Genomic DNA, 26,985 nt, shown 5'->3' on the forward strand with positions numbered 1-26,985 from the left:
CTCAGTATGCGCGAAACAGGGTTCCAGCAAGCCGACCTACTCCGGAAGTCCTGGCCAGTCAGCCCGGGTCTCGGGTAGATCAAGACGTCCCTCCTCCAGTGATAGGAGGAGAGATATACACAATCTCTGGAGGTCCTCATTTGGCTGGCACGAGCAGGGGTACCCAAAAGAGGTACGTCAACGAACTCAAGGCTCATAATGGAGTAGAGTTTGTCCCCGAGCAGCATCTGCCAAAGCAGCAGCGATTGGAAAGGCAACCAATCATTTTTACTGAAGAAGATGCTAGCCACGTTCAGTTCCCTCATAACGACCCTCTGGTCGTAGCAGTGCAGCTCGCTAATCGGAGGGTTAGGAGAGTGCTGATTGATAATGGGAGCTCGGTAAACCTTCTATTCCGGTCCACACTGGAGAAGATGGGTTTGACTGTCGCCGAGCTGAAGGCGACCTCCATGATGTTGTATAGTTTCTCGAGAGAAGGATCAGCGGCTATAGGGATGATCGAGCTGGTGATCACCTTAGGAGAGGGACCTCAGACAGTCTCAAAACTCCTTGAGTTCGTGGTCATCGACTGCCCCGCTGCATACAATGCCATTTTGGGTCGACCTACGCTTATAGCTTTTGAAGCCATCACCTCTGTTTGCCACCTCGCGCTCAAATTCCCTTCTTCCACAGGGATATGCACGGTCCGTGGCGATCAGCTTGCTGCCAGGGAATGCTACAGCATTTCCATGAAGGGAAAATCGAAACCTGGGCACCTAACAATGGCCGTCCAAGGTGGAGAAGAGGAATCTCAGGAACCTTTGCCTAATCCTGAGATTGAAAAACCTTAGAACGCCGAGGGGGAAAGTATCGTCCTAAGTGAGGATATTGACCCCCGAATAGGCGAGGACAAGTCCGAGCTCCAAGCTATTGAAGAGCTCGAGGAAGTAAATATCGATTCACAAAATCCTTCACGGATGGTTAAGCTCGGGAAAAACCTCTGTGGCAAGAGGAAGGCGGAGCTGATCAAATTTCTGCAGGATAACCTGGATGTGTTTGCATGGTCACACGAGGACATGGTGGGAATCAGTCCAAAAGTCATCATGCACACCCTTCATTTGGATAAGAGTGTTCCTGCAAAGTCCCAGAAACAGAGGCGCCTGGGAATAACTCGGGTTGAGGCCTTAGAAGAAGAAGTAGGTCGGCTCAAGAAATGCAGCTTTATCCGTGAAGCCAAGTTTCCAGTTTGGGTCGCCAATCCTGTGCTGCTCCCAAAGCCCAACGGGAAATGGCGGACCTGCATCGACTTCTCCAATCTGAATAAAGCTTGCCCCAAAGATTGTTTTCCCTTGCCAAGGATCGACCAATTGGTGGATGCCACGGCGGGGCACGAGCTCATGTCCTTTATGGACGCGTACTCAGGCTATAATCAGATCGCCATGAACCCAGCGGACTAGGAGCACACCAGCTTCATGACCCCAACTAACGTGCAATAATATGGGGTAACAATTCAGGGGCACGACAACTTGCATCAAATCCAGTTTTTCACTCAAGAGCAAAGCACATTGAAATTGAAGTGCACTTCATTAGAGACAAAGTTTTGAGCAAGGAAGTGGAGGTGAGATATGTTCCAACTGAAGAACAAATCGCTGACATTCTAACTAAATCTCTCAGCATATCATAGTACCATTATCTTAAAAACAAGCTGACAGTTTCCTATTCTCCACAGAACAGCTTGAGGGGGCCTGTTAAAGATAATGGAATTTCAATTACTGAAATAGTAGAGGATCAAGATGATGCTGACAGCAAGAATTGAGGAGGACCACTATTGTGATGACAGCTAAAAGTTTCCTGTCAATATGGTACATTCGGTTACAACCTTTCCCACAAAATCAGTGATATTTGTACAAATGAATATTCTCTTTGTCCTCTGTATCTTTACCTTTAAATAGACTCAATTTATTTATTCATTGTAACCGTTGAGCATTTAATGCTGTGAGTAAATAGAACTTTTCAACCATTTTTCTCTCCTTTTTATCTATATTGCTTGTTTTTTCACGTTAGTTGCACAACTAAAGTGGAAAGTTTTCCATGTCGAGTAGGAAATTTAATGTGCAAATTGCATAGTATTTGCCAATGTTGATCCCAAAGCACCGGAACATGGATAGTACTACAAGAGCCATTGTACACACAAAATTCATTAAAGATAAACCATCATTAAGTTCTAGATGATGGTTTAGGACAATTACATTTATGTTTAGCCAGGCAAATCATAAATAACTTACAGTTTCTTTTAAATATTGTTACTTTTCATAATGCTTAAGTAAGCGATTTGTTGCCTTGAACTCATTCTGAGAGAAGAATGTGGAATGTATTGTGTCACGAAAGACAGGATACACAAGATAGAAAAACAAAATGATTGGTAGAAGCTCAATACAAGAGGAGAAAATGGGTATCCTTAGTGATTCATTGGGTATAAAGGAGGCAAAGCAAAAGGATACCATCATGGCAGTGACTGAGACAAAAAGTAGAGAGAGTCCAGTTATAAAGGTGCATGGCAAGGTCCAAAGAAACTCATTTTAAGTGAAACGTGATATCATGATGGACAAGAAAAGCATTATAGCTATTGAAGAAAAGGACATGGCAACGGCATTTGAGATTAAAAGAATGATAGAGATAATGTCCCTTGGTGAAGGAAGTTGGCTTACAGAACTGACATTATGTTTATCTTTGTCTCCTTGATCTAGGATCTCAAAAGCTGCTGGAAATGCCACTGTCACAATGATTGTCGCAACGATTAGGCATGTGTTGGAGTTTTTCTTCATCCATTTTTCAGCATCACTCATCATTTGCTCATGATCTTTAGTGAAAATATCATTTGGTGTTTGATTTTCATCATTCTTTTTGTTCCTTAGTGAAGGTGCTACAATCTTCTCCACCTCCTATATATCACATGTATAGATGATGATGATCATATATATGAACATTATTAGAAAGTTGGAAGTATATATATAGATAAATTATAAAGAAATATACCTTATACCACAAGAGTTCATGTCGCATTTGCAATGCTGCTCCTATAATAGAATCAAGTTTACCTTGTTGTGGCTTTCTCGCAACAAGGTGTAATATGTTGTTGGAATTGTTGCCTGCTTCAATTCGTATTACACTTTTCAACACACCAACTTCGTGTATTAGTCTAAAGATTTTGACATGACGGTTCAAAATTGCAATGTGAAATATGGTATTATTTTTATCATCCCTTTCCCAAATCAGTTCAGGACACATGCTTATAAGTACTTCCAAGAGATCAAAATTTCCATTGTTCGCAGATTCTATCACTAAGTTGAATGGATATTTAATTATCCTTCGAATTTCATTGTATTGATAACCATGCTTTTCCAAAACTTGCTTCCAGATTATTTTTGCCAATGTTAGTGCTGGAATTTCGCTAGGTGATTGGCATGAAATTCTTGGCCAAACTCGACCTAGTAACATTAATGTGACATATTTAGTTATATATTCATTAAGATATATAAGAACAATACAAATAATATATATATATGTATGTATATAAATCGTAAACTGTAAACGTGATAGTGATAGCATGCCATGGTCTGATTTCTTGAACAATAATGTTGTTGACCAGTATTCACTACAACAAAATTGACATTTAATGACTCTCTATAATGACTTACACATTAAAAGTATTCAGAAATATTTAAAGTCTAAATGTGTAAGTCATTAAAAGTTTTTGTTGATGATTTTAACTAGGTAAGTCATCAAAAATGGTGGAAGACATTATACTTAAAAATATGATATAATTTTTTATTTTTTTTAAATATCAAAAATTTGGTCGAATATATATGAGGGAAGACTTCTAACGTCTCCCTTGAGAAGATGTGCCTAGCCTCTAACGTCTCTCCTGGGAAGACATGCCACATTGGATGTCTCCCAAGGGGAGACGTTAGAGGCTAGGCACGTCTTCCCAGGGGAGACATTAGAGGCCTCCCCTACTATATTACTTAGCTTTTTTCTTCCGCTTCCCCGAGAGCATATGCACGAAACAGAGAGGAGACGTTTTCAAGGGATTTTTGGGATTTTCTTTGATATTTTGGCTAATTTTAGGCCATAAAATTCCATTTGAAGTATGTTTTTATCATTTATAAGTGTTGTATAATAGTTAGGACAATTTTTATGCTTATTTTCTCTAAATATTAAGGGATTGATATTGAGATTTTAGGGCTTATGATAGTTGTGGTTTTGGTGATTTTTAGCTCATCAAAGTGGATTTAAAGCATATTTGAGGTAGGATTTCAAGATTAAACAATGTATTATAGTTATAATGGTAGAAAAAAATATTTTTGTGCTTATTTTTTATAGTTTTGTGGGTTTTATTTGAAATATTAGTTTAAAGTATGAAAAATAATTTTTATATATATTTGAGATATTACATTGTTTAATTTTAACATGATACCACATTATTTACTATTTTAAAATTTTTATTTACTATTTATTCCGAAAATTATATATTTTTTAATTAATTTTTAATGTTTGTTAAGTATATATATATAAATAAATATGTTTTGCAAAAAGGTATTTAATAACTTTATATCAAATAAGAAAAATAATTTAATTTTAATTTTACATACTAAATAGTAATTCAAGTTTATATGTTTATAATTTTTTTAATTTATATTATTATTTAATTAGAAAATTATATATGTATTTGTAATATCTTTATTAACATTTAAGTAGGTTATTTATATATAGTTATGTTTTTTTTATTGATTTACTATTTTTTTATTAATTAATTAATTTAAAGTTTTAATTAATAGTATAGTGCACGTATTGTAAAAGTGAAGTAAATTTGCTAGCAATGACTATTAATTGCATGAGGTACATACATTATCTTATTTATTGTTTTATTATTATTCAATTTTTGTTAGAGGAATTTGAATATCTTAAATATTCATCCATAGTGAAGTAGGTTCTGAGATTAAAATTGTGTGTTGCAGTGGTAACAGAAGATTGAGAACTGTGTGTTTTAGTGAAGTAGGTTCTGGAAAATTTGTTTGTGTGCTGCGGAGCTATAAAGAAGAAATTTATTGTGTGTTGTTTGAATTGTTTGGCTTATTGTTCACAGATGGTTAGATCACTATTATAGGGGAAATGCTTCTCAATTTTGTCTAGAATTATGTATTCTATTATTATATTTGTATTGTGTTGTGCTTATTTGATTAGATTTTATTAGATTGACAGATGATTATGTTACTAATATAAGGGAAATGCTGCCCAATTTTCGTATGCTTATTTAGGTTTTTTTGTTTAATTTTTCAAAGACATATGAAATGATATGGATAGACCTGGACCTTACTTGAAGAAAGCGGTGTGTATATATATAAATTTATAAAAAGTTTACGGTTTATTTATTATTAAAGTATATATAATCAAATAATTATAATTAAATAATATATTGTACTTTATATTTTTTGTAGCTAAACACTACGCCATATACACCAACAGAGATTAATGAAATGCGACAACAGTGGGTGAACGATATGGTACCGATAATTCAAAGTCATCGTCCCAAAATATAAGTTTCTATTGTTTACTTTTTCTATCTTACTATATGTCTATCCAGCCAGTATAATATATTTGTTGATTTTGTATGTGTAACAACAAATATTATTTTTTTGTATTTTTAGCTAGCTAAAACATATTATATACACATTTCGTTTTATTAATAAAAATTCATATTTTAAATTTGCATATAGTTTAGATTTTTTAATTAATATATTTAATTTCATTTCAAAATATATATAATTAAATAATATAAAAATAACTATTTAATTAATTAATTACTATTTCTTAAATACAAAAACCAATGACGACTCCTAGGGAAGACGTTGAATGTCTACAAAGTCTCCCCTTGTGAGTCATACGTTGAATGTCTACAAAGTCTCCCCCATATAGTCATTAAATGTCTATTTTGTTGTAGTGATTCTCAAGATATTACTTACTAAATAAAACTTTGTTAATCTTTACAGAGAGTTTAAAAAAATAATTTGATAATTTTGATCACTTCATCAAAATGTCACTACAAGTAGGTTTTGCGGAGCCCCAAAAACCTTAACTTGTAGTGTTTGTTAGTTGTGGACTATACTGGTTTTTTTGTTAATAAAACTTACGAAAATCCATTACATGTACATTATGATAAAATCAATCAATTTGTTTCACACAGTAAATTAATTTACATGTATTTTCATAAACATGTACTTAACAATACTAATACTAATACTAATACTAATACTAATACTAATAATAATAATAATAATAATAAATCAAAAATAAAAAACTTACTCCATATCGTTTTAGCTTGTGGACTGCTTGTAAAATCCAAAGGTCGTTTTCGAGACAAAACATGCAAAGCAGATTCTTCAGTTGTATCCCAACAGTGTGCGATATCAAGGTCAACATTATCTTCAATCATTTTTATGGCCCAGTCTGCAAAAATGAATAGAAATAGAATGACCTCATTGATTTATATAAAATTATAATACGTAATCAATAAAAATTACAAACGTACCGTACATGTCATTATGGATACAGTTGAAATATATCCCAAATATTTCACCAACTTCTATATCAGCCTTACTAATACTATCTTGATACAATAGTGAAACTATTTGAGGCTGTCCAAACCAAGAAGCAATATACAACGGACACATATTTTGGCCACCACGAGTTTTGATGAAATAATCAGTTGGAACCAGATGTGTGAGAGTGAGAAATTTTTGGACAATTCGTTTAGACCCAGCTGCAACAGCTGAACAAAAGGCTGTGTTGCCATGTGCGTCTTGAACAGTCAAATCTATACGATCATTATCATCGATCAACATTTCCACAAACTCAGCTTGATTGGCTCCTGCTGCCACGTGAAGAGCAGTTTCCATGGAGCTCGTAATAGCAGAATTTATAATATCATTCTGACGTTATAATACATATAACGATGAAGAAAGTTCATATATGTCAACTGTTCAAAGTTGAAGTTTCTACTGTACTTGCCTCAAATTCTCATTCCAACTACTCTCTCTCTCTCTCTGAATCTTTGTCTGTGAAACTCAGCCTGCTACTACTGATGGCTGCTGAAATTGTGGTGGGAGCTCTTGTGTCTGCTTCCTTGAATATTTTGCTCGAGAAGATTGCTTCTCGGTATGTGGTGGAGTTCTTAAAGGGGAAGAAACGCTCTGGTTTTTCTAGTCGTCTCTACGACATGAAGATGAAATTCTTGGCTCTGTCTGCAGTCCTTGCTGATGCGGAGCAGAAGCAAAACAAAGTCCCTGGGGTGAAGGAGTGGCTGGACGAGCTCAAAGACGTCGTCGATGATGCGGAGGATCTGTTCGCTGGAATCGAGTACGATGCTCTCAAGCTCAAGATTACTGAGAAAGAAAAGTCGACAGCCATCGCTGCTAAGGTGAGTAACAAACTCTCCAAACTTGTCAATTTAACTGGCAGCAAAAGAAAGAACGAGATGGATGAGATTCTTAGGAGGTTGGAGCAATTTGAAAAGCAAATCAGTATTCTGCGCCTGGTTAGTGATGTTAAGAAAGAAGAACTCACGGAAAGGTCTCCCACGACTTCTCTTCCCGATGAACCAGAAGTTTATGGCAGAGATAAGGACAAGGATGGTTTGCTCAAGTTGTTGATGTCAGAAGATTCAGGTAGCAGTAGTAGTCAAAAGATATATGAAGTGATTCCCATAGTGGGAATGGGTGGAGTTGGAAAAACCACGCTTGCTCAGACCCTTTTCAACGATGAACAAGTTAAGAACAAGTTTGAAGTTTTGGCCTGGGTGTATGTTTCTGACAAGTTTGATGCCATGGCAGTGACAAAAACCATTCTTCAATGCATAGCTCCAGGGGAGTCTTTCAATAACATGAGTTTGGATTCGCTCCAGGTTAGTCTGTCAAAGAAGTTGATGGGAAAGAAGTTTTTCATTGTTCTGGACGATGCGTGGGAAGAAGAATATGTTTGCTGGAAAAATGTGATGAAGCCTCTCGATGATGGGGTGAGAGGGAGCAAGATGATAGTAACGACAAGAAGTGCAAACGTTGCAGATGACATTCGAAGTGGTGATACACACCAGCTTAGTGCATTATCGGAAGATGATTGTTGGGAACTTTTTGCGAATCATGCTTCCAATGGCAATCCTAGAAAGTTTAATGATAACCCAGAACTGGAAAGCATTGGCAGAAAACTTGTTGGGAAATGTAAAGGTTTGCCTTTGGCTGCTAAAGTTCTAGGAGGGCTCCTGCGCTCGACGTGGGATGTTGATAGATGGGAACAAATAGCACGAAGTAATGTTTGGGAACTGAGTAAGACTCTTCCAGCTGTGTTAGAAGTGAGCTACCATTATCTTCCTCCACACTTAAAAGGGTGTTTTGCTTATTGTTCGATATTCCCAAAAGGCTATAAATTTGACAAAAAGGAGCTGGTCTTGATATGGATGGCTGAAAATCTTGTGAAGCATTCTGAAGGGAGTAGGAGCATGGAAGAAGTGGGCAATGCGTATTTTGACGATTTAGTATCTCTGTCATTTTTTCAAATAAAGACTCGTGAATTTGCAGAGAATATAGTTTCTATGCATGATCTTATCGTTGATTTGGCTAGAGCTGTCTCTGGAAAATACAATTATTTGTTAGAACATAGTGAAGACATTGGCAAGTTTGAGAAGAAGACTCGTCACCTTGGATGTACAAAGGAACTCCTTTGCTGCAATGAAAAGATATCTAGTTATGATTTTGAGCCTACTCGTTTGCGGACCTTTTTAGCATTACGTTCAGAATATCAAGATATATGTATACCTAAGGAAGTAGTGCATCATTTGGTGTCAAAGTTGAAACGTTTGAGAGTTGTATCTTTTCGTTATTCTGGTATGACTGAGCTTTCTAATTCAATTGGTGAACTAATATATCTTTGCTATTTAGACCTCTCTTTCACCAACATTGTGAAGTTACCGGATTCTGTTACAATATTATACAATCTCCACTCAATGCTGCATGATAAAGAGAATTGCACGTCGACCATTTTTCTGATTTTCATGCCAATTAATACTCATGAGATAATATATATAAATATACATATATATAATGATAAATATGGTCATTTAAAAAATATATATATATAAATCTCTTTGAAAGAACTTGTTTGATCAGTTATAGGAAAATACTTAAATTATTAATTAAGTATTTTTTTTAAATTGATATTTTAAAATAAATATTTTCAAGTAAAAAATTATTTTATTATTTAAAATAAACATATGGAATATTTGTGACTAAAGTTTCAAATCTTTTTTCTTTTTGTGTAAAACGTTATTTTTTCTTGATTTTTGTATTAACCGTTAAGGTAATAATTACGTGTCAGCTAAAGAATAATCCACAATAGTGGTACAAATTTGACGGTTGGTACCGAAATGCAAGAAAAAGTAATATTTGTGTACTTTCATCGCCAAAAAAAAATTTTGTTGCTTACCTGTAAAAAAAAGTAAAATTTTTGGCACTTTGGCCGCAAATATCCCTAAAAATATTATATATAAATTAAAAATAATAAAAATATTTTATATATAAAAAAAATATTATTTTGGTCCCTATATATGTTTTTCCCGAAAACATGATTAGCCTCCACATGTTTTAAAAAATGGATCAAAATATAGTACTCTAGATCTGATTTTTGTTAAAATATTTTTATTTATAAGATCAATTATTGGGTCGTTGGAGATGAGATGAATTCGCTGTAGTTGAGAAGCTGATCAAGAAGATGAGAATGCAAAATTATATTTGAAAATATTTTGATCAAAATTGAGTCTAAGGTACGTACTATTTTGATCAATTTTGTAAAACACATTGTCTGAATTGTCATTTAATAAAACAAAATAGTCAATCGTGCATTGAAGAAGAACACAATAGCCAAATTGGTATTTTCTCTTAAAAAATATATTTTTATAAATATAATATGATATATATATTATAAATTAAAATAATATAATCAAAATGTAATATATATTCAAACTAAATCTTAATTCTTCCTATAAAAAAGTCCTGCTTATGTGGAACTATATTTGAGTGATTGGACTAGACCAATCACTCACCACACCCAAACATTTGATTGGACAATTAGTCCAATCCAACGCGTCTTATCCAGTTGGGCAACACCTGATCTCATGGACTAGAAGGAATGTGTGGAAACATAAAAGTCTAGTTCACTATATTCATTTGTGGTTGACAAGATATGCCACGTCGATAATGTGTGATGAAAAATTACGTGTATATCATTATTACTCTAAAAAGATTTGAGTAAAAAATATCATATGAATTATTTTTTAAAAAAAGACACGTGGACAAAACTATATAACATGATGGTTTCTAATAACGTACGTGGTTTCCAAGTGGGATCATTTTATATTTTCTAATACGTTATGATTACAAAATAATAATAATTTTATATAAATCAGAAAGCATAATAATAATAATAAGAAGAAGAAGAAGACTACGGTGAGAGAAAAAATGATAAACAAAAGAGAATAGCATAGCCTAACTTCTCTTTGTTTAGAAAATTTAATAGACATGCAACTTGAATGTAAATAAAAATAAAGTGAGAAAAAAATGTACCTAGAAACACATATTGATATATAATTGCCTCCTATATACAATTCTTAAAAAATTCATGGATTCAAAAAACACATAATTTCGCAAACAACTGAAAATGATTCTTTAATTTCCCAGGTAGAATTGATTAGTGTTATAAACCATAATAAAAGCCTGGCCAGACACTTGTTAAATGCTCTTACATCACTAAATATATATCAATTTAAAGCCTGTGCACCCATTTTTCGATAGTTCTTTTTTAACGTAACGAAGACAAAGTCATACATATATATATATATATATATATCAATACAGATGAATGTAAATATTCTTTTTTTAATCATGCAAAATATATATAACAGAAAATTATGATTTAAGTACATGCCTTTTTCAAGAAGATGACAAGGAGGATGGTTAAATGTAGGTGGTGATTGTGGTGTGGAAGAGACAGAAACGTTTGTATAATAAGAAGCTGCGGTTCGAAAATGGTCCTCCATTTTCACCTATCTACAACATAACGATACAAACACATATAAATATGAATAATATATATATATATATGGAAGACTTCTCAATGGTTACTACCCATAGATGGGTACTAATAATTATGATGATGTGGTAACATAGTAACTTGGTATAGCAAGTCAACAACAAGTAAATATTTTTTTCTACACTAATTTTGAATTTAGTTATTTTTTGTTTGCCATAATTAATGGTGTTTCCAACCAATGAGAAACACTAGCTATATTTAGAAATTGACATGCATTTGAAAAATGAAAATTTTATAATATTATATTTTCATAATAAATACATGTTTTTCATCAAGTAAACCTTCCAAAAATTTGAAAAAATCAAAATTTATTTTTAGAAATATTAATTAACAACTATAAATATGGATCATTGATCTTAATCTAACGGTTAATATTAAAGTAACCATCTATGAGTAGTAACCATTAAGAGTGCACCCATATATATATATATAAATAAGATGTTAAGATAATAATGATACAAACACATAAATATGAATACCTAGCTAAGATATCGATGTTAAGATATTAATGGATAACTATATAGAAGTAAATTTGTGTGAGGATGTATATGTATAGACAATGCAAAGATATATATAGTGGTGAAGAAGCATATATATATATATGTGTGTGTGTGTGTTACTCATTAAGATACATACAAAAATCCTTATTTGTGGGATTCGGAGAAATTTCTATATTCTTTTCTGCCTTTTACTTTTCTTTCTTCAAAACTTTAATTAGGTAGTAGATAATGCTCATTCGTCCACATAAAGAAAAATCAAACAATTAATTATTATTACTTTATCCGTGTAAACACTTGGAAATTTCTCCCCACTAAGTTACCTTTAATACAAACTTATTATTTCTTTGGTGAAAGAGCGTTGACGCACAATTGGACCAAGTTAGACCAAAAAGTATTCTCCCAAAAAAAAAAGGAAGTCCCACTCGCAGCTTTATATTATTATTTAGTAAAAGTTAGACCAACTTAATTGGGATTTTCCACAACTACAATGCCCCACACTATATAAATAAGTTAAGATGTACGTATATGCACTAAAAAAAAATCTTACAAAAAAATCTTAGATTTAGTCACAATAAAATTGTGACTACAAGTAAAAAAAAATTGTGACTAAAAAAAAATCATCTTACATGTGTCATCATTAAAATGTTTGTGGCTAAAAGTAATAATCACAAAAATCATAATTTATTGTCACTAAATATATTTTTAGTCACAACAAACTTTATTATTAAAAGTAATAGGTTGTGACTAAAACTATATCAATGACAACTTGTGATTAAGTATGATTTTTTAGTCACATGAATTTTTTTGTTGTGACTAAAAATATTATTTAGTCATACAAAATATATGTTGTGACTAAAATGTTGTCACTAAAGAGTACATTTATTTGTAGTGAGAGTCTTTCCAATGTATGTATTTATATTATATATATATATATATTTATAAGAAAATACTTTAAGCCAAAAATAGGTATTTTGGATTTATATGGATAGTTTATAGCTAGTATAGAGCAAATATAATGCATTGTACACTAATTGAACGCATATAGATCTTGATAGGAGAATTAAATGTAATGACATTAGAAATTCGTACACTAATTAATTATATCTCTATTTTGAGGCACTTATTAATTACTCCTTCACCTAAGAATGAAGTGTAATTGTGTCATGAATGAAGGTCCAGTTCTTTCCTCAGCAAGTATTCACAGCCTATTGCAGTCGTTTGGGAAAAATGAGGTCAAGAATGCAATTTTGGATATTCCAAGAAACAAAGCCCCAGCCTCGAATGGGTTTTGCAGCTTTATCTTTCAGAATTATTGGGATCTAATTGGTGAGGAGGTTAGTGAAGCAGCGTTGTCTTTTCTAGAGACTAGAAACTTGTTGAAGGAGATTAATGCATGCAACAACTATAACTCTCATACCTAAAGTCACTTGTCCTGAAACTGTAAGTGGGTTTAGGCCAATTTCCTGTTGCAATGGTTTATATAAAGCGACTGCCAAGCTTATATGCAGTAGGTTGAGAAAAAATTTGCCTGACTTGGTTACGGGAAATCAAGGAGGGTTCATTCAAGGTAGATATACATTGGGCATAATGTGATGGTTTGGCAGGACCTAGTCAGACATTATGAGAGGAAAGGAGGTAAGCCGAATTGCCTTATGAAAACGGATATTAGGAAAGCTTATGACACCTTGGACTGAGACTTCCTAGGGGAAATGCTTGAGGCATTTGGATTCCCTAATCAATTTATTCACTTGGTTATGACTTGTGTGAGAACTCCTAAGTTTTCGCTTATGTTAAATGGGTCATTGCATGACTTTTTTAGCTCAAATCGGGGGCTGAGGGCAAGGGGATTCGATGTCACCTTTGTTGTGTGTTAGGAATGGAGTATTTGAATAGAATTTTGAAAAAGGTTGCGAGGAACAAGGAATTCCTATTTCATGACAGATGTGCTGAGTTACATCTCACACATCTGTGTTTTGCTAATGATGTGGTGCTCTTCACTCATGGAGATTTTAAATCAATTTACATGATGTTGCAAGGTTTTGAGTAGTTCTCTCAATATTCGGGGTTGCAGGCAAACTGTTGGGGTTTTATGCCCTAATTAAAACCCAAATTCTTTGTAATCTCATTTTATTATCAATAAAATAATAGAAATTATTTTTTTGACTTTGTCAATCACTTTGCTCACATGTGTTTATTTTCATGATTATTTGTTTAATATAAACTTCTATTAAATCCCGAGCATATAGCTAATCATATTTATAGTGACGTAATCACGGTGGAATATAAATATGATTATATGTTCAAAATAAGTTAGTCCTAAGATTAGTCAGTGCACCGGATTTACACTGACTTGCCAATCTACGATATGATCTACTTACACATTACAGTGTTATGTTCTTTCCAAAACATTAGCAAAGTAGATAAGATCGGATGTATTTGTTACATCGGACAGGACCGATATTGACAGTTGATAAGATAAGTAAACATACCATTATTATCTATTCTAGTCATATCATATAGTTGACCATAGGTCAATTCAATCTCAATTCTGAGTGGTTAGTATTCTAACTGATTGAATTATTTGAGTTCTTTGACTTGTTCGTTACCAGCTTACCCTACGGACTAGCCCATACTTACATCTTGGGAACTCAGTAGTATAATTGAGTGGGAGTGTTAATCATAGATATGAACATCTATAGCTTCTGATGAAGGAGTGAAACGATGGTTTCCTTTTAGTTTGGTTCAAGGTGTTAAATGATAAAGATCTCATTTCAGTAATTAAATTAGTTTACTGAAATATCATTTACAAGGAACTAAGTGTTTTAAGGATAAAATATAATGAGGGGTAAAACGATATTTTAGTCCTATCTCATTGTAGACCGTCTATAGAGGATTGAGTGACAATTATGATCGTAACAATGGATAATTAATAGCGTATCTATATTTGTTATAGAGCGTTCTATGAATTCAAGAGTGCAATTCCAAGTCTATAGTGGAGTCACGAGGAATTAATAAGTTAGTAAATTTATTTGTTAGATTTATGATAACTTATTGGAGCTTGATTTCATAGGCCCATGGTCCCCATTGTACCTTGGATAAAATCATCTAGATAGTCTCAATTAATTGATTTAATTATTAATTAGAATTATCAAAGTTAACCATGTCAATTTTGGATAATTTCACAGAGTTGTGTAATTTTGAGAAGAAAAGAGAAATTATGGCAGATTTATTAATTAAGATAAATTGGTATCTAAATTAATAAATAAGTTTAAATCAAGGTTCAAATTATAAATAATTAATTTGATAAAAGATTTTAATAATTATTTAATTAATTAAATCAATAGAAAATAATACAGACCTTGATTTTAAGTCCAATGAGCTTATAATCAAATAGGAAATTTCACGGGCCTATAACCCATGATAATTTCGACCTAGGGCTTCAAAATGGCTATTATTTTATTGATTTTTTAATTAAATTAAATGGTCTAATTGAGTCTATAAAAGAAGTGCTTAGAGAGAAGTCAAAACATAAGTTTGATAAGTCACAAGTCAGATTTTCTGATAGTTTTAGATTCTCTCTTAACACAAGTCATTTTCTAAGTCTCTTTGTTATTTTCTCTTCTTCTCTCTATATCTATCTCATGTGTTGAGAATTGCCCACACTAGTCTAGGTGGTTCTAAGGATACATTGGAAGATTGTAAAGAAAATAGAAGATCGGTTCAGTTTCTTGATAATACTCTGCGACAGAAAGGATACAAGAGTTAGAGAAACTGAAGGAAGGACTCTTAATTCCGCTGCATATACTGTAAGTATTCTATTATTTGTTTCTCTTTAAATTCAATTTTAGATACATGTTTTAGGCTATCTCGTATTAATTTGTTTAATATTAGATATACATGAAAATAAATAAAGATCATGTATAAGCTAATCCAACAACTGGCCTCAGAACCTTTGGTAATCTTTATTTTCATGCATGAACATGTTTAAAATTAGATTATTTGATATGTTTGAATAATTTGATGGTTTTTTCATGTTTTTATGAACATATTGATTTTATGTGAATTTTAGCAATTTTTAGATTATTTTGTTGTGTTTTCTATGCTATTAATTTTTATATATGCTTTATTTTGTGTAAAACATGTTAAAAATTAATTAGAAAATAGTTTTGTTTGAAAGATTGCTCAAAAAAAAATTTTGAAAAAAATTTGTACTGCCTCCCATGCGCGCGCCACCAATAGCCAGAGCACACTCGAGTGAACAGTACCCGATACGGGTACTGTTCATCCAGAATTTTTTTTTTTTTGAAAAATAAATAAAAATTAAAATTGTGGAAATTTATTATTTATAATCAAAACCTAAAATATCTTTTTTGTTTTATCATTTAAATTTTTTAAAATAAGATATTTTGGTTAGTTGAGATTTAAATAATTAGATATTTTATACAAAGATTCAAATTCAAATTTAAAATTAGACTAACAATTTAATTTTAAATCTTTTAATATATTAAAATATCATAATTATGATATCAGATATTTAAGATATTTTCATTTAAATTCTTGAAATTTTTATTAAATCTTTTTTTGAAAATATAAATATCTTTTTATTCTATAGTTTTTAATATTTAAATTATTTGAAATTTGAATATTGTTAGTTAGATATTTTTATGGATATCTGAATTTGTTTAACTATGTGAGATATTTTAGGGTTGTTATAACTATTTGTATTTTATTATTTTTAAATGGTTAAAATATTAGATAGTAGTTGTAACAACACAAGATATTTTGGAAAATAGTTAAGATATTGATTTTAAAATTTAAAATTGGTTAAATTTTGAAAAATATCATTTTTTTCAGCCAATTAATAAAATATTTTTTTTAATGAATGTGATTTAAATTAACTTTGGTTAATTGTTGATAAATCCTATTTAAATTAAATTAATATATATTTTTTTTCAAATTAACATAAAACTAAGTTGATTGTTGATAAATGAAATTTAAATTAACTATTGTTAATTGTTGATAAAATTCATTTAAATTGACTTATTTTTTGTAAAAATTTAATTAATTTGAATTTTTTTGATAAATTCTAGATAATTAATTGTGGTATTTTTGCAAATGAAATAAATTGTGGTATTTTTGCATAAATTCATAGAATTGCTCATATAGTAACATGATTAGGCTCATCCAATTAGAACATGTCTGTTTGCACTATATATGGTATTTTTGCAATTGGGCTTAGATGCATATAGTGGCCCATATGTTTGTTAGATATATGGTATTTTGCCAAATAAAATATTCATAAAATGATAGGTTTTATTTGGGCCCATTAGAAAATGTAAAGTTTAAATTCCTCTCTTGTGGGTAATTCCACTTGTGAATGCCCATTTGCTTTGCATGATTATAATGGGCCTAATCAATTAATAACAATTCACTACTACAAAATACCCTTTACAGGACACTTTTTTAGGACACGCATATAAATGCAAGTCCTTAAAAATATTTATGGAGTTTTTAGGACTCAGAGTCCTGAAAAAACACAATTTAGGACTCGCAATGAGTGTCCTAAAAAAATATGCGATTCCTAAAAAAATCTGGGCTAAAAAATGAGTGTTTTACTTAACAATTTTAAGGACTTGTTTTGGAAGTCTTTAATAGCGAGTCCTAAAAAAATACTAAAAACTCTCAAAGCAAGTCCTTAAAATTGTTGTTAAGTAAAAAAGCATAAAATTATTTTTTATAATATTAGGAATATCACTTTTTTTTTATCTGAATAATATACTCTTATTTGTATTTATAAAATAAATAAATAAAATATAAGTGCCAAAAATCCCTTTCTCTCTCCCACCCTACCCGATCCATACTTGCATTTCTCCATCTCTCTCTGCTCTGCTAGGGCCGAACGGCTGCCCTCCGATGGTCGCCGGCGTGCAGACACCCGATCAGGAGTACCAGACGCCGCTGAAACTCCAGCCTCGCGAGCCCTTCGTTGTCGTTCTCCGCCACGAGCAGAAGCCTCCAACTGGTGGAGCGGTGGCCTCGCAGGGGTCGCGACGGTGGGGGCATTGAACAATCAGAGGTATGCCATCGCAGCTGGTGGAGAGGTGGCCTCGCAGGGGTCGCGACGGTGGTCTCTGCTCTAAGTATGCTTTCTTTAACAATTTTTTTTTTCCATGTGTATATAGATTTGAGAAATATATGTATAAATATTAAATATATGAATAGATTTATAATGCCTATATATTCTGTTTTGTAAGGTTTCGTATGAAGTTGTTTGGAGGCTTTGATGTATTCCAATTATTTGGCTTGGTGTATTTTGAGATTTGGGATTCGTTGGCTTGGTGGCTGTGTGATTTGGGATTTAAATTTTTGCTTGTTTATCTTAAAATTTTCTTGTAACTCTAGGATATTTTCTAGTTAGTTTATGATTTTATCTTTTGGATGTTTTTTGTCTTGAGCTGGAAAGTAGTGTAAGGAAACCAGGGCATATGGATCTCTTAAACCAATGGTTGATGCTCTTCAAGTGTTTGAGAAATTGATGCAAAGAAACTACAGAATATGATTTAATGAAACTATGAGTGATTCTAGTTTTTGTGTGCTCAAATTACTACTGCCTTTTGTTATTATTATTGTTAGATGATTAAATATAATATATATTTATAATTATATAACTCTTTCGTGGCCTCTCTTTATTATATTGAGCTTTTTCTTAGTATATAACATGGTAGCTACTTGTGTGTATATACTGTATATATATGCTATACTATACATATGCAGGAGTGCTTAAATGGAGAGTTTCTTCAAGTTGGTCTCAAGTTTGTTCCACTAGCTGGATATCACTGGTATCTACACATCTTTTCTTTTGATCATTTTATAAGTTGTATTAATCAAATTATAGGTAGTGAAAAAAAGTTGTTACCAATATTTTAAGTTTTGGAGGCAATGCCACTGCCAAAGCCATTGCTTGAAGTCTTTTTCTTTTTTCTCATTTAATATTGCTTTTTCCCAAAACCCCAAATGTTGTTTATATTTTTTGTAATCCTTATAACGCTATTACACTGTGTCATTCTCCATATTCTTATCCTTCTTTATTGTTTGTTGGGATATTATTACTAACTAGAACTAAAATAGAGTAATAATGGATTTGTGTTTCTCTACCTTGTTAACTGGAAAGAATTTGCTTCCTTGTCTTGGTACTGTATTTAATTGAGCCTATTGGTGAAGTTGGAATCCAGAACCTATAGAATAACAAAGAAATAAAGTATGTTGACATTAGGAAGAAGGTTCTAATTTGTTTAATGTGCTTGTTTGTATTAAATGCTATCATTGTGTTTCCCTCTCGATTTTTCAACTATAAAGAATTTATATATTCAAGTAATACTATTTTTATTAGGTGATGAGGATGAGGTCAAAGAAATGGAAAATAAACTATATGTCTGACTGTTTTGTTCTCAATTGTGCTTGTTTAGTTTTGCTCTGTTTTCGCAGTGTGCTTCTGTTTTTGGTTTTAGGTATTTTAATAAAACGAATGTTTAAATTCTTGTTTTTTGGACCTTGTATGGAAGATAGGGGGCATTTGAAGTGGGAACGACATACTGGACCCAGCCTTCTTCCATACAAGCTCAATTGTTAAGGCTCATTTACCTGAGTTGGACTTAATTGTATAGGTTCATTATATTAGTTAAACCTAAATATTGATTAGCAACAAAATAATTCTAAATTAATTGAATTTGTTTCAATGTGACACTTTAGAATTAATAAGAAATTATAGGACTTTGGTTTTAAAAATTTTAATCTGTTTAATTTTTTTGGGAAAACCATAGTCATTAATTTTCTAAAAATAAATAATAAAAATACTATTTTAATTTTATAATGAGCTTATTTTAAAGATTTTATTCGATCTCCACCGTTGGTTTAACATAGTCAATAGCTTAATGGGGCCTCGAGGCGCTTTGATTCGTCCCCCTACGGAAGGTGTTCATTAGTTATTTTGACAAGGTTAGATTTTGAAATATAGATAATTATAGGTCAAATTCTACTAGACTCACCCCTACGGTGACTACTAGAACTAAATCTATGATTATTGAAACTGTGGGTCTAGCTCATAAAATAAGAGATTTTGTTTTCTTATTTTGATCGAATAGTAGGTTGTTAATAATGGTGTCCATTATTAAATGGGTTTACAACTCTATTTAACTAGTGGTATTTTTTACTCTCGCCAACCGGGACAAGGATATCATAGATTAGTTAAAAACCTAAACAAATAGAGATATGATTGTTTTTAGTATTTTTTTCTCATATCTTACATATTTTTGGTATATGTTGTGCTATTTCTTGAAATTTGTGTGAATAGAAGTTTTATTGAGCAAATGTGATTGATTTCTATTTTATTGGTACTTTGTAGTTTTGAGCTATGGCTGTGTCTACTCACATCTTTTCTCAACTTTCGATGGAGAAACTCACTGGAGAAAACTTCCTTAAATGGAAGCAAAACATCAACATTGTGTTGATAAGTGACAACTCCAAGTTCGTCATGACTGAGGAATCCCCGGAAGTTCCAGCTGAAGGAGCTACCAAGTCTGTGAGGGACAAGTATGAGCGTTGGCAGGCGGCTAACAACAAGGCGCGATACTACATGTTGACTAGTATGGTCGACACTCTCAAGACAAAGATGGAGAATGTCGAGACAGCCTACGAAATCATGGATCAGCTCCAAGACATGTTTGGTGCCAAGTCAGCGCAGACTCGTTTTGAGGCCACCAAAAAATATGCCAATGCTCGAATGGCACCTTCTCAACATGTTCGTGATCACCTGATCAAGATGACAAACTACTTTCAGGAAGCTAAACTGCACGGAGCCATAATAGATGAGGAAACTCAAGTTGGCTTAATCCTCAACAGTCTTTCTCCAGCTTTCCTTCCATTCACCACCAACTATGTGTTGAATAAACTCAACTATGGTCTGATGCAGCTCATGAATGAGCTTCAGACTTTTGAATCTATTATGGGGGGACCTAGTAAGGGAGGAGAAAAGAAAACAACTACTACTACTGCTGCTGATCCAGCTAAGGCTGAAGCTAACCAAGTTTCATCTTCAAAAGCTGGAAACAAGAGGAAAGATGGGCAAAACAATAACCCCAAGCCTGCAAAAGTTGCAAAGGAAAGTGCACAACCACGTGCACAGACGGCTAAGGGGAAAAACAAAAAAAAACAAGAAAGGTAAATGTTTTCATTGCAAAAAGAAGGGGCATTGGAAACAAGATTGCCCCAAGTTTCTAGCAGATAAAAACAAAGCTTCTTAAATCGTGGGAGGAAGTAAACGAAGGCGGCTTAAAGCTTAGAGTTGGGAACGGAGCGTTCGTTGCGGTCCAAGCTAGAGGAATAGCTCATCTGAAGTTCGGAAATAAATACTTAATTTTAAAAGATGTATTTTTTATTCCAAATTTTAGTAGAAATTTAATTTCAGTTTCCATGTTGCAATTAGAACAATTTGTTATGACTTTCACAAGTTTTAATATATCTATTTCTTTCAATGGATCACAATTGTGTATTGCATGTTTGGAAAACGGGCTTTATATTCTGCGACCTAACGAACCCTCGCTCTTAATAATGATTTATTCAAAGTAGCTAAACCTAGGACCAATAAACGTCAAAAGACCAATAACAATAATATGACATATTTATGGCACTTGAGACTAGGTCACATTGGCTATGATAGGATTCAAAGACTTACAAAGGACGAACCTTTGAGGGAACTCACCTTAGGTGAATTACCTGTCTGTGAATCTTGTCTAGAAGGCAAAATGACCAAGCGTCCATTCTCTGCAAAGGGTGATAGGGCCAAAGAACCACTTGGTCTTGTGCATTCAGATGTTTGTGGACCTTTGAATGTACAAGCCAGGGGTGGTTTTGAGCATTTCGTCACTTTCAATGACGATTACTCTAGATACTCATGTCTTTACCTAATGCATAGGAAATCAGAAACATTTTCAAAGTTTCAGGAATTCCTAGCATTGGCTCAAAACCAATTAGGTAAAACGTTAAAGATCTTGCGATCTGATAGGGGTGGAGAATATTTGGATATGCAGTTCCAAGATCATTTAACTGAACTTGGGATTTTATCACAACTTACTGCCCCAGGTACTTCGCAAAAAAATGGTGTAGCAGAACGCCGGAACAGAACTTTATTGGAAATGGTTAGATCCATGCTTAGTTACTCAACTCTACCAACTTCGTTCTGGGGACATGCAATTGAAACCGCGAATGACATTCTCAATGTCGTGCCGTCAAAATCAATCCCCAAAACACCTTTAGAACGCTGGAATGGTCGTGAACCTAGTTTAAGCCATTATAGAATCTGGGGGTGTCCCGCTCACGTCCTGAGGAAAAAGGAGGGAAAGCTAGAACCGCGAACTGAAGTTTGCATGTTTGTTCACTATCCTAAAGGTACTCGGGGTGGGCTTTTCTATAGTCATTCAGAAATGAAAGTGTTTACTTCTACAAATGCTACTTTTCTGGAAAATGACTATGTCCAGAACTTTAAACCTCGCAGCAAAGTAGTTTTAGAGGAGATGGTTAAAGAATTGACTCCAACCAATGTTCCATCGTCATCAACACGAGTTGATGATGAAATTTCCACTCTTCACGTCCAACCGACGCAAGTCGGTTTAAATGAAGAAAGTACCACTGTTCCTGAGCAAACAGTCATGGAACCTCGTCGTAGTGGGAGGGTTTCTAAGAATCCAGTTCGCTATGGTTTGGATGGTGAAACCAATATGGTTGTTGGTGACACTAGTGATGATGATCCATTGTCTTTCAAACAGGCAATGGCTAGCCCGGAAAAGGTACTATGGCTCGGAACCATGAAACACGAAATGGAGTCCATGTACTCAAATTCCATCTGGGATCTTGTGGAAGCACCTAGTGACTTTAGGGCCATTGGGTGCAAGTGGATCTACATGAAGAAACGAGGTGTTGATGGAAATATCGAGACTTATAAAGCTCGATTAGTGGCAAAGGGTTATACCCAAAGAGAAGGCGTGGACTATGAGGAAACTTTTAGTCCGGTAGCCATGCTCAAATCCATTCGCATCCTCCTATCCATAGCAGCCGCTCTCGACTATGAGATTTGGCAAATGGACGTCAAGACAGCTTTTCTTAATGGAAAGCTTGACGAGGTCATTTATATGGATCAGCCAGAAGGATTTAAAGTATCTGGACAGGAAGGAAAAGTTTGTAAGTTAAATAGGTCCATCTATGGACTTAAGCAAGCTTCTCGTTCCTGGAATCTTAGGTTTGATGAAATAATCAAAACCTATGGCTTTGAACAAAATATTGATGAGCCTTGTGTTTATCAACTGAAGGCAAATCAAATAGTGGTATTCTTGGTTCTTTATGTAGATGATATCTTACTCATTGGAAACAATGTTAAGAAATTATCAGATGTGAAGAATTGGTTGAGCACTCAATTCCAGATGAAGGATTTGGGTGAAGCAAGTTATGTTCTAGGTATCCAAATCATCAGGGATAGAAAGAACAAACTTTTAGCTCTTTCTCAAGCAGCTTACATTGATAAAGTGCTTGAACATTTCTCAATGACAAATTCCAAGAAAGGGCATCTACCGTCCCGCCATGGAATTCATCTTTCAAAGAAGCAGTCTCCCCAGACTCCTGAAGAGGAAGATGCAATGAGAAAAGTTCCTTACGCATCTGCAGTTGGAAGTCTGATGTATGCCATGTTGTGTACTAGACCAGATATCTACTATGCAGTGGGAGTAGTGAGCAGGTATCAGTCAAACCCAGGAACGGAACATTGGATAGCAGTTAAGCATATCCTGAAGTATTTGAGACGGACTAGGGATTATATGTTAGTCTACAAGGGTGGTGTTCTGAACCCTGTAGGCTACACCGATTCAGATTTTCAGACTGATGTCGATGACAGAAAGTCTACTTCTGGAATGGTGTTTACTCTTGGGGGTGGAGCTGTGATTTGGAGAAGCGTAAAGCAGTCTGCAATCTCAGATTCCACCATGGAGGCTGAGTACATAGCCGCGTCAGAAGCAGCTAAGGAAATAGTTTGGCTAAAGAAGTTATATTCGGATCTTGGTGTTATTCCAGATATGGATAAATCGCTTGTGTTGTTTTGTGACAATACAGGAGCGATAGCCAACTCAAAAGAACCTCGAAGTCACAAGAGGAGTAAGCATATAGAAAGGAAGTATCACATTATTCGAGAATAAGTGGCCAGGGGAGATGTGAAGGTTATGAAGATTGCAACTGAAGACAATCTTGCAGATTCATTTACAAAGACACTACCAGAAGCTACTTTTGATAAGCATATCAAGGAAATGGGATTAGTAGAATTAATGCATTAGTTTCAATTAGTGCAAGTGGGAGTTTGTTGGGGTTTTATGCCCTAATTAAAACCCAAATTCTTTGTAATCTCATTTTATTATCAATAAAAGAATAGAAATTATTTTTTGACTTGGTCAATCACTTTACTCACATGTTTTATTTTCATGATTATTTGTTTAATATAAACTTCTATTAAATCCCGAGCATATAGCTAATCTTATTTATAGTGACGTAATCACAGTGGAATATAAATATGATTATATGTTCAAAATAAGTTAGTCCTAAGATTAGTCAGTATACCGGATTTACACTGACTTGCCAATCTACGATATGATCTACTTACACATTACGGTGTTATGTTCTTTCCACAACATTAGCAAAGTAGATAAGATCGGATGTATTTGTTACATCAGACAGGACCGATATTGACAGTTGATAAGATAAGTAAACATACCGTTATTATCTATTCTAGTCATATCATATAGTTGACCATAGGTCAATTCAATCTCAATTCTGAGTGGTTAGTATTCTAACTGATTGTATTATTTGAGTTCTTTGACTTGTTCGTTACCAGTTTACCCTACGGACTAGCCCATACTTACATCTTGGGAACTCGGTAGTATAATTGGTTCAAGGTGTTAAATGATAGAGATCTCATTTCAGTAATTAAATTAGTTTACTGAAATATCATTTACAAGGAACTAAGTGTTTTAAGGATAAAATACAATGAGGGGTAAAACGGTATTTTAGTCCTATCTCATTGTACACCGTCTATAGAGGATTGAGTGACAAGTATGGTCGTAACAATGGATAATTAATAGCGTATCTATATTTGTTATAGAGCGTTCTATGAATTCAAGAGTGCAATTCCAAGTCTATAGTGGAGTCACGAGGAATTAATAAGTTAGTAAATTTATTTGTTAGATTTATGATAACTTATTGGAGCTTGATTTCATAGGCCCATGGTCCCCATTGTACCTTGGATAAAATCATCTAGATAGTCTCAATTAATTGATTTAATTATCAATTAGAATTATCAAAGTTGACCGAGTCAATTTTGGATAGTTTCACAGAGTTGTGTAATTTTGAGAAGAAAAGAGAAATTATGGTAGATTTATTAATTAAGATAAATTGGTATCTAAATTAATAAATAAGTTTAAATCAAGGTTCAAATTATAAATAATTATTTTGATAAATGATTTAAATAATTATTTAATTAATTAAATCAATAGAAAATAATACAGACCTTGATTTTAAGTCCAATGGGCTTATAATCAAATGAGAAATTTCACGGGCCTACAGCCCATGATAATTTCGACCTAGGGCTTCAAAATGGCTATTATTTTATTGATTTTTTAATTAAATTAAATGGTCTAATTGAGTATATAAAATGAGTGCTTAGAGAGAAGTCAAAACATAAGTTTGATAAGTCACAAGTCAGATTTTCTGATAGTTTTAGATTCTCTCTAAACACAAGTCATTTTCTAAGCCTCTTTATTATTTTCTCTTCTTCTCTCTATATCTATCTCATGTGTTGAGAATTGCCCACACTAGTCTAGGTGGTTCTAAGGATACATTGGAAGATTGTGAAGAAAATGGAAAATCGGTTCAGTTTCTTAATAATACTCTGCGACAGAAAGGATACAAGAGTTAGAGAAACTAAAGGAAGGACTCTTAATTCCGCTGCGTATACTGTAAGTATTCTATTATTTGTTTCTCTTTGAATTCAATTTTAGATACATGTTTTAGGCTATCTCGTATTAATTTGTTTAATATTAGATATACATGAAAATAAATAAATATATTGTATAAGCTAATCCAACACAAACTACAGCAAATTAGAGATTATTTGTAGTGGTATGCAAGAGGTAGAGGTCCAACGAGTGCTCTCAGTTTCAAATGACCCAGCTTTTCTGATATATGGAGATGTTAGAGAAGATAATGAGCATTTCTTGTTGTTATAGCAGAGATTGTATCATAGAAGTGAAGAGCTGACAAGGTCGTCATTCGAACTCAAGGAGTCTACAAGGGTTATTGCGATGGCTAGCCAAAGGGAAGGGTTTTTCCCATCTTAGACAAGGGATATATGCCTCTAGTTCAGCTGCAAACTACCTATACTATCAGTGGAGAGTGTGTAACACTGGATTGTGGGATGACAAGGTTCTTATGGGATGACAAGGTTCTTAGTATTGATTGTACAATTAAAAATATCAAGTGGGACATTAAAATTAGAGGGAACAATTTTTTACAGAATACTCACTGAGATAGATAGAAATTTTTTTGGGGAATTAATTGTATAGAAATTGTTTAGTTAGTTTCTTGATCTGGTTGCCCTGTTTGGGTTAGCTGCAGTTTGTATATGGAGTTTTGATTAAAAATTTGCTTACTTACCACAAAAAAAAAAAAAAAATGAAGTGTGAGATCCCCATGTATATGCGACAAAAAATTATTTACATTACAAAAAGGTTATTTTTTACTATTACACCTTTAACAACCAGTTTTGTAACCGGTGTAATAGTATATTAGTAAAAATAGTACTTTTTTTATTTAATTTTATTAATTTTGTTTATCTAATATGTACTTTTTAGAGACAATATTGTAAATTTTATATTGTTTGTTTTTTTTTAGACATGTGTATCTTAAGTGAATAGAATTGTATTCACAATGAAGTGACTTGTGTTCGGCATATTAGTGAGTTAAGAGAAAGGGTTCATTTACATCTTTATTTAGAAAAAAAAAATTGTTATTTGCAAATTACAAAATAAACAAATTTCGAAGTTGGTAAAGAAGTAAAGAGAAGTTTGTATTGATATAAATATGTCGAAGATTTAAAGAAGATTTCGCATTTTCTCTTTTCTTGTGAGATTATATTAGGCTGACAAAACTAATTTTGCTACTTTAAACATTTCTTGACGGGATAAATTTTATATTGAATGCCAAATGAGCACCTACGTGACAA

The 26,985-nt window shown here is 33.1% G+C and overlaps 3 protein-coding genes and 1 long non-coding RNA gene across 4 annotated transcripts; 2 read left to right on the top strand and 2 right to left on the bottom strand.

Annotated features, from left to right (window-relative positions):
• Window positions 1-2,169: 2,169 nt before the first annotated feature.
• LOC133821707 (uncharacterized) lies at window positions 2,170-3,437 on the bottom strand. Its single transcript, XM_062253861.1, has 2 exons — window positions 3,016-3,437; window positions 2,170-2,921 (listed from the first exon to the last, which is right to left on the bottom strand). Exons 1-2 carry the CDS (start codon window positions 3,265-3,267, stop codon window positions 2,559-2,561), a joined length of 615 nt encoding a protein of 204 aa, XP_062109845.1. The 5' UTR covers window positions 3,268-3,437; the 3' UTR covers window positions 2,170-2,558.
• A 2,702-nt stretch (window positions 3,438-6,139) lies between these two features.
• LOC133825824 (uncharacterized) lies at window positions 6,140-6,935 on the bottom strand. Its single transcript, XM_062258718.1, has 3 exons — window positions 6,569-6,935; window positions 6,343-6,486; window positions 6,140-6,144 (listed from the first exon to the last, which is right to left on the bottom strand). Exons 1-3 carry the CDS (start codon window positions 6,933-6,935, stop codon window positions 6,140-6,142), a joined length of 516 nt encoding a protein of 171 aa, XP_062114702.1.
• Window positions 6,936-6,991: 56 nt separating this feature from the next.
• On the top strand, window positions 6,992-13,096 carry LOC133825826 (putative disease resistance RPP13-like protein 1). The gene is made up of 2 exons (XM_062258719.1): window positions 6,992-8,915; window positions 12,849-13,096. Exons 1-2 carry the CDS (start codon window positions 6,992-6,994, stop codon window positions 13,094-13,096), a joined length of 2,172 nt encoding a protein of 723 aa, XP_062114703.1.
• Window positions 13,097-17,512: 4,416 nt separating this feature from the next.
• On the top strand, window positions 17,513-18,466 carry LOC133821708 (uncharacterized). The gene is made up of 2 exons (XR_009887748.1): window positions 17,513-17,815; window positions 17,930-18,466. It is a non-coding gene; the product is annotated as an uncharacterized LOC133821708 (long non-coding RNA).
• Window positions 18,467-26,985: the final 8,519 nt, after the last annotated feature.

The sequence above is a fragment of the Humulus lupulus genome, chromosome 3, assembly GCF_963169125.1.
Source record: "Humulus lupulus chromosome 3, drHumLupu1.1, whole genome shotgun sequence".
NCBI lineage: Eukaryota > Viridiplantae > Streptophyta > Magnoliopsida > Rosales > Cannabaceae > Humulus > Humulus lupulus.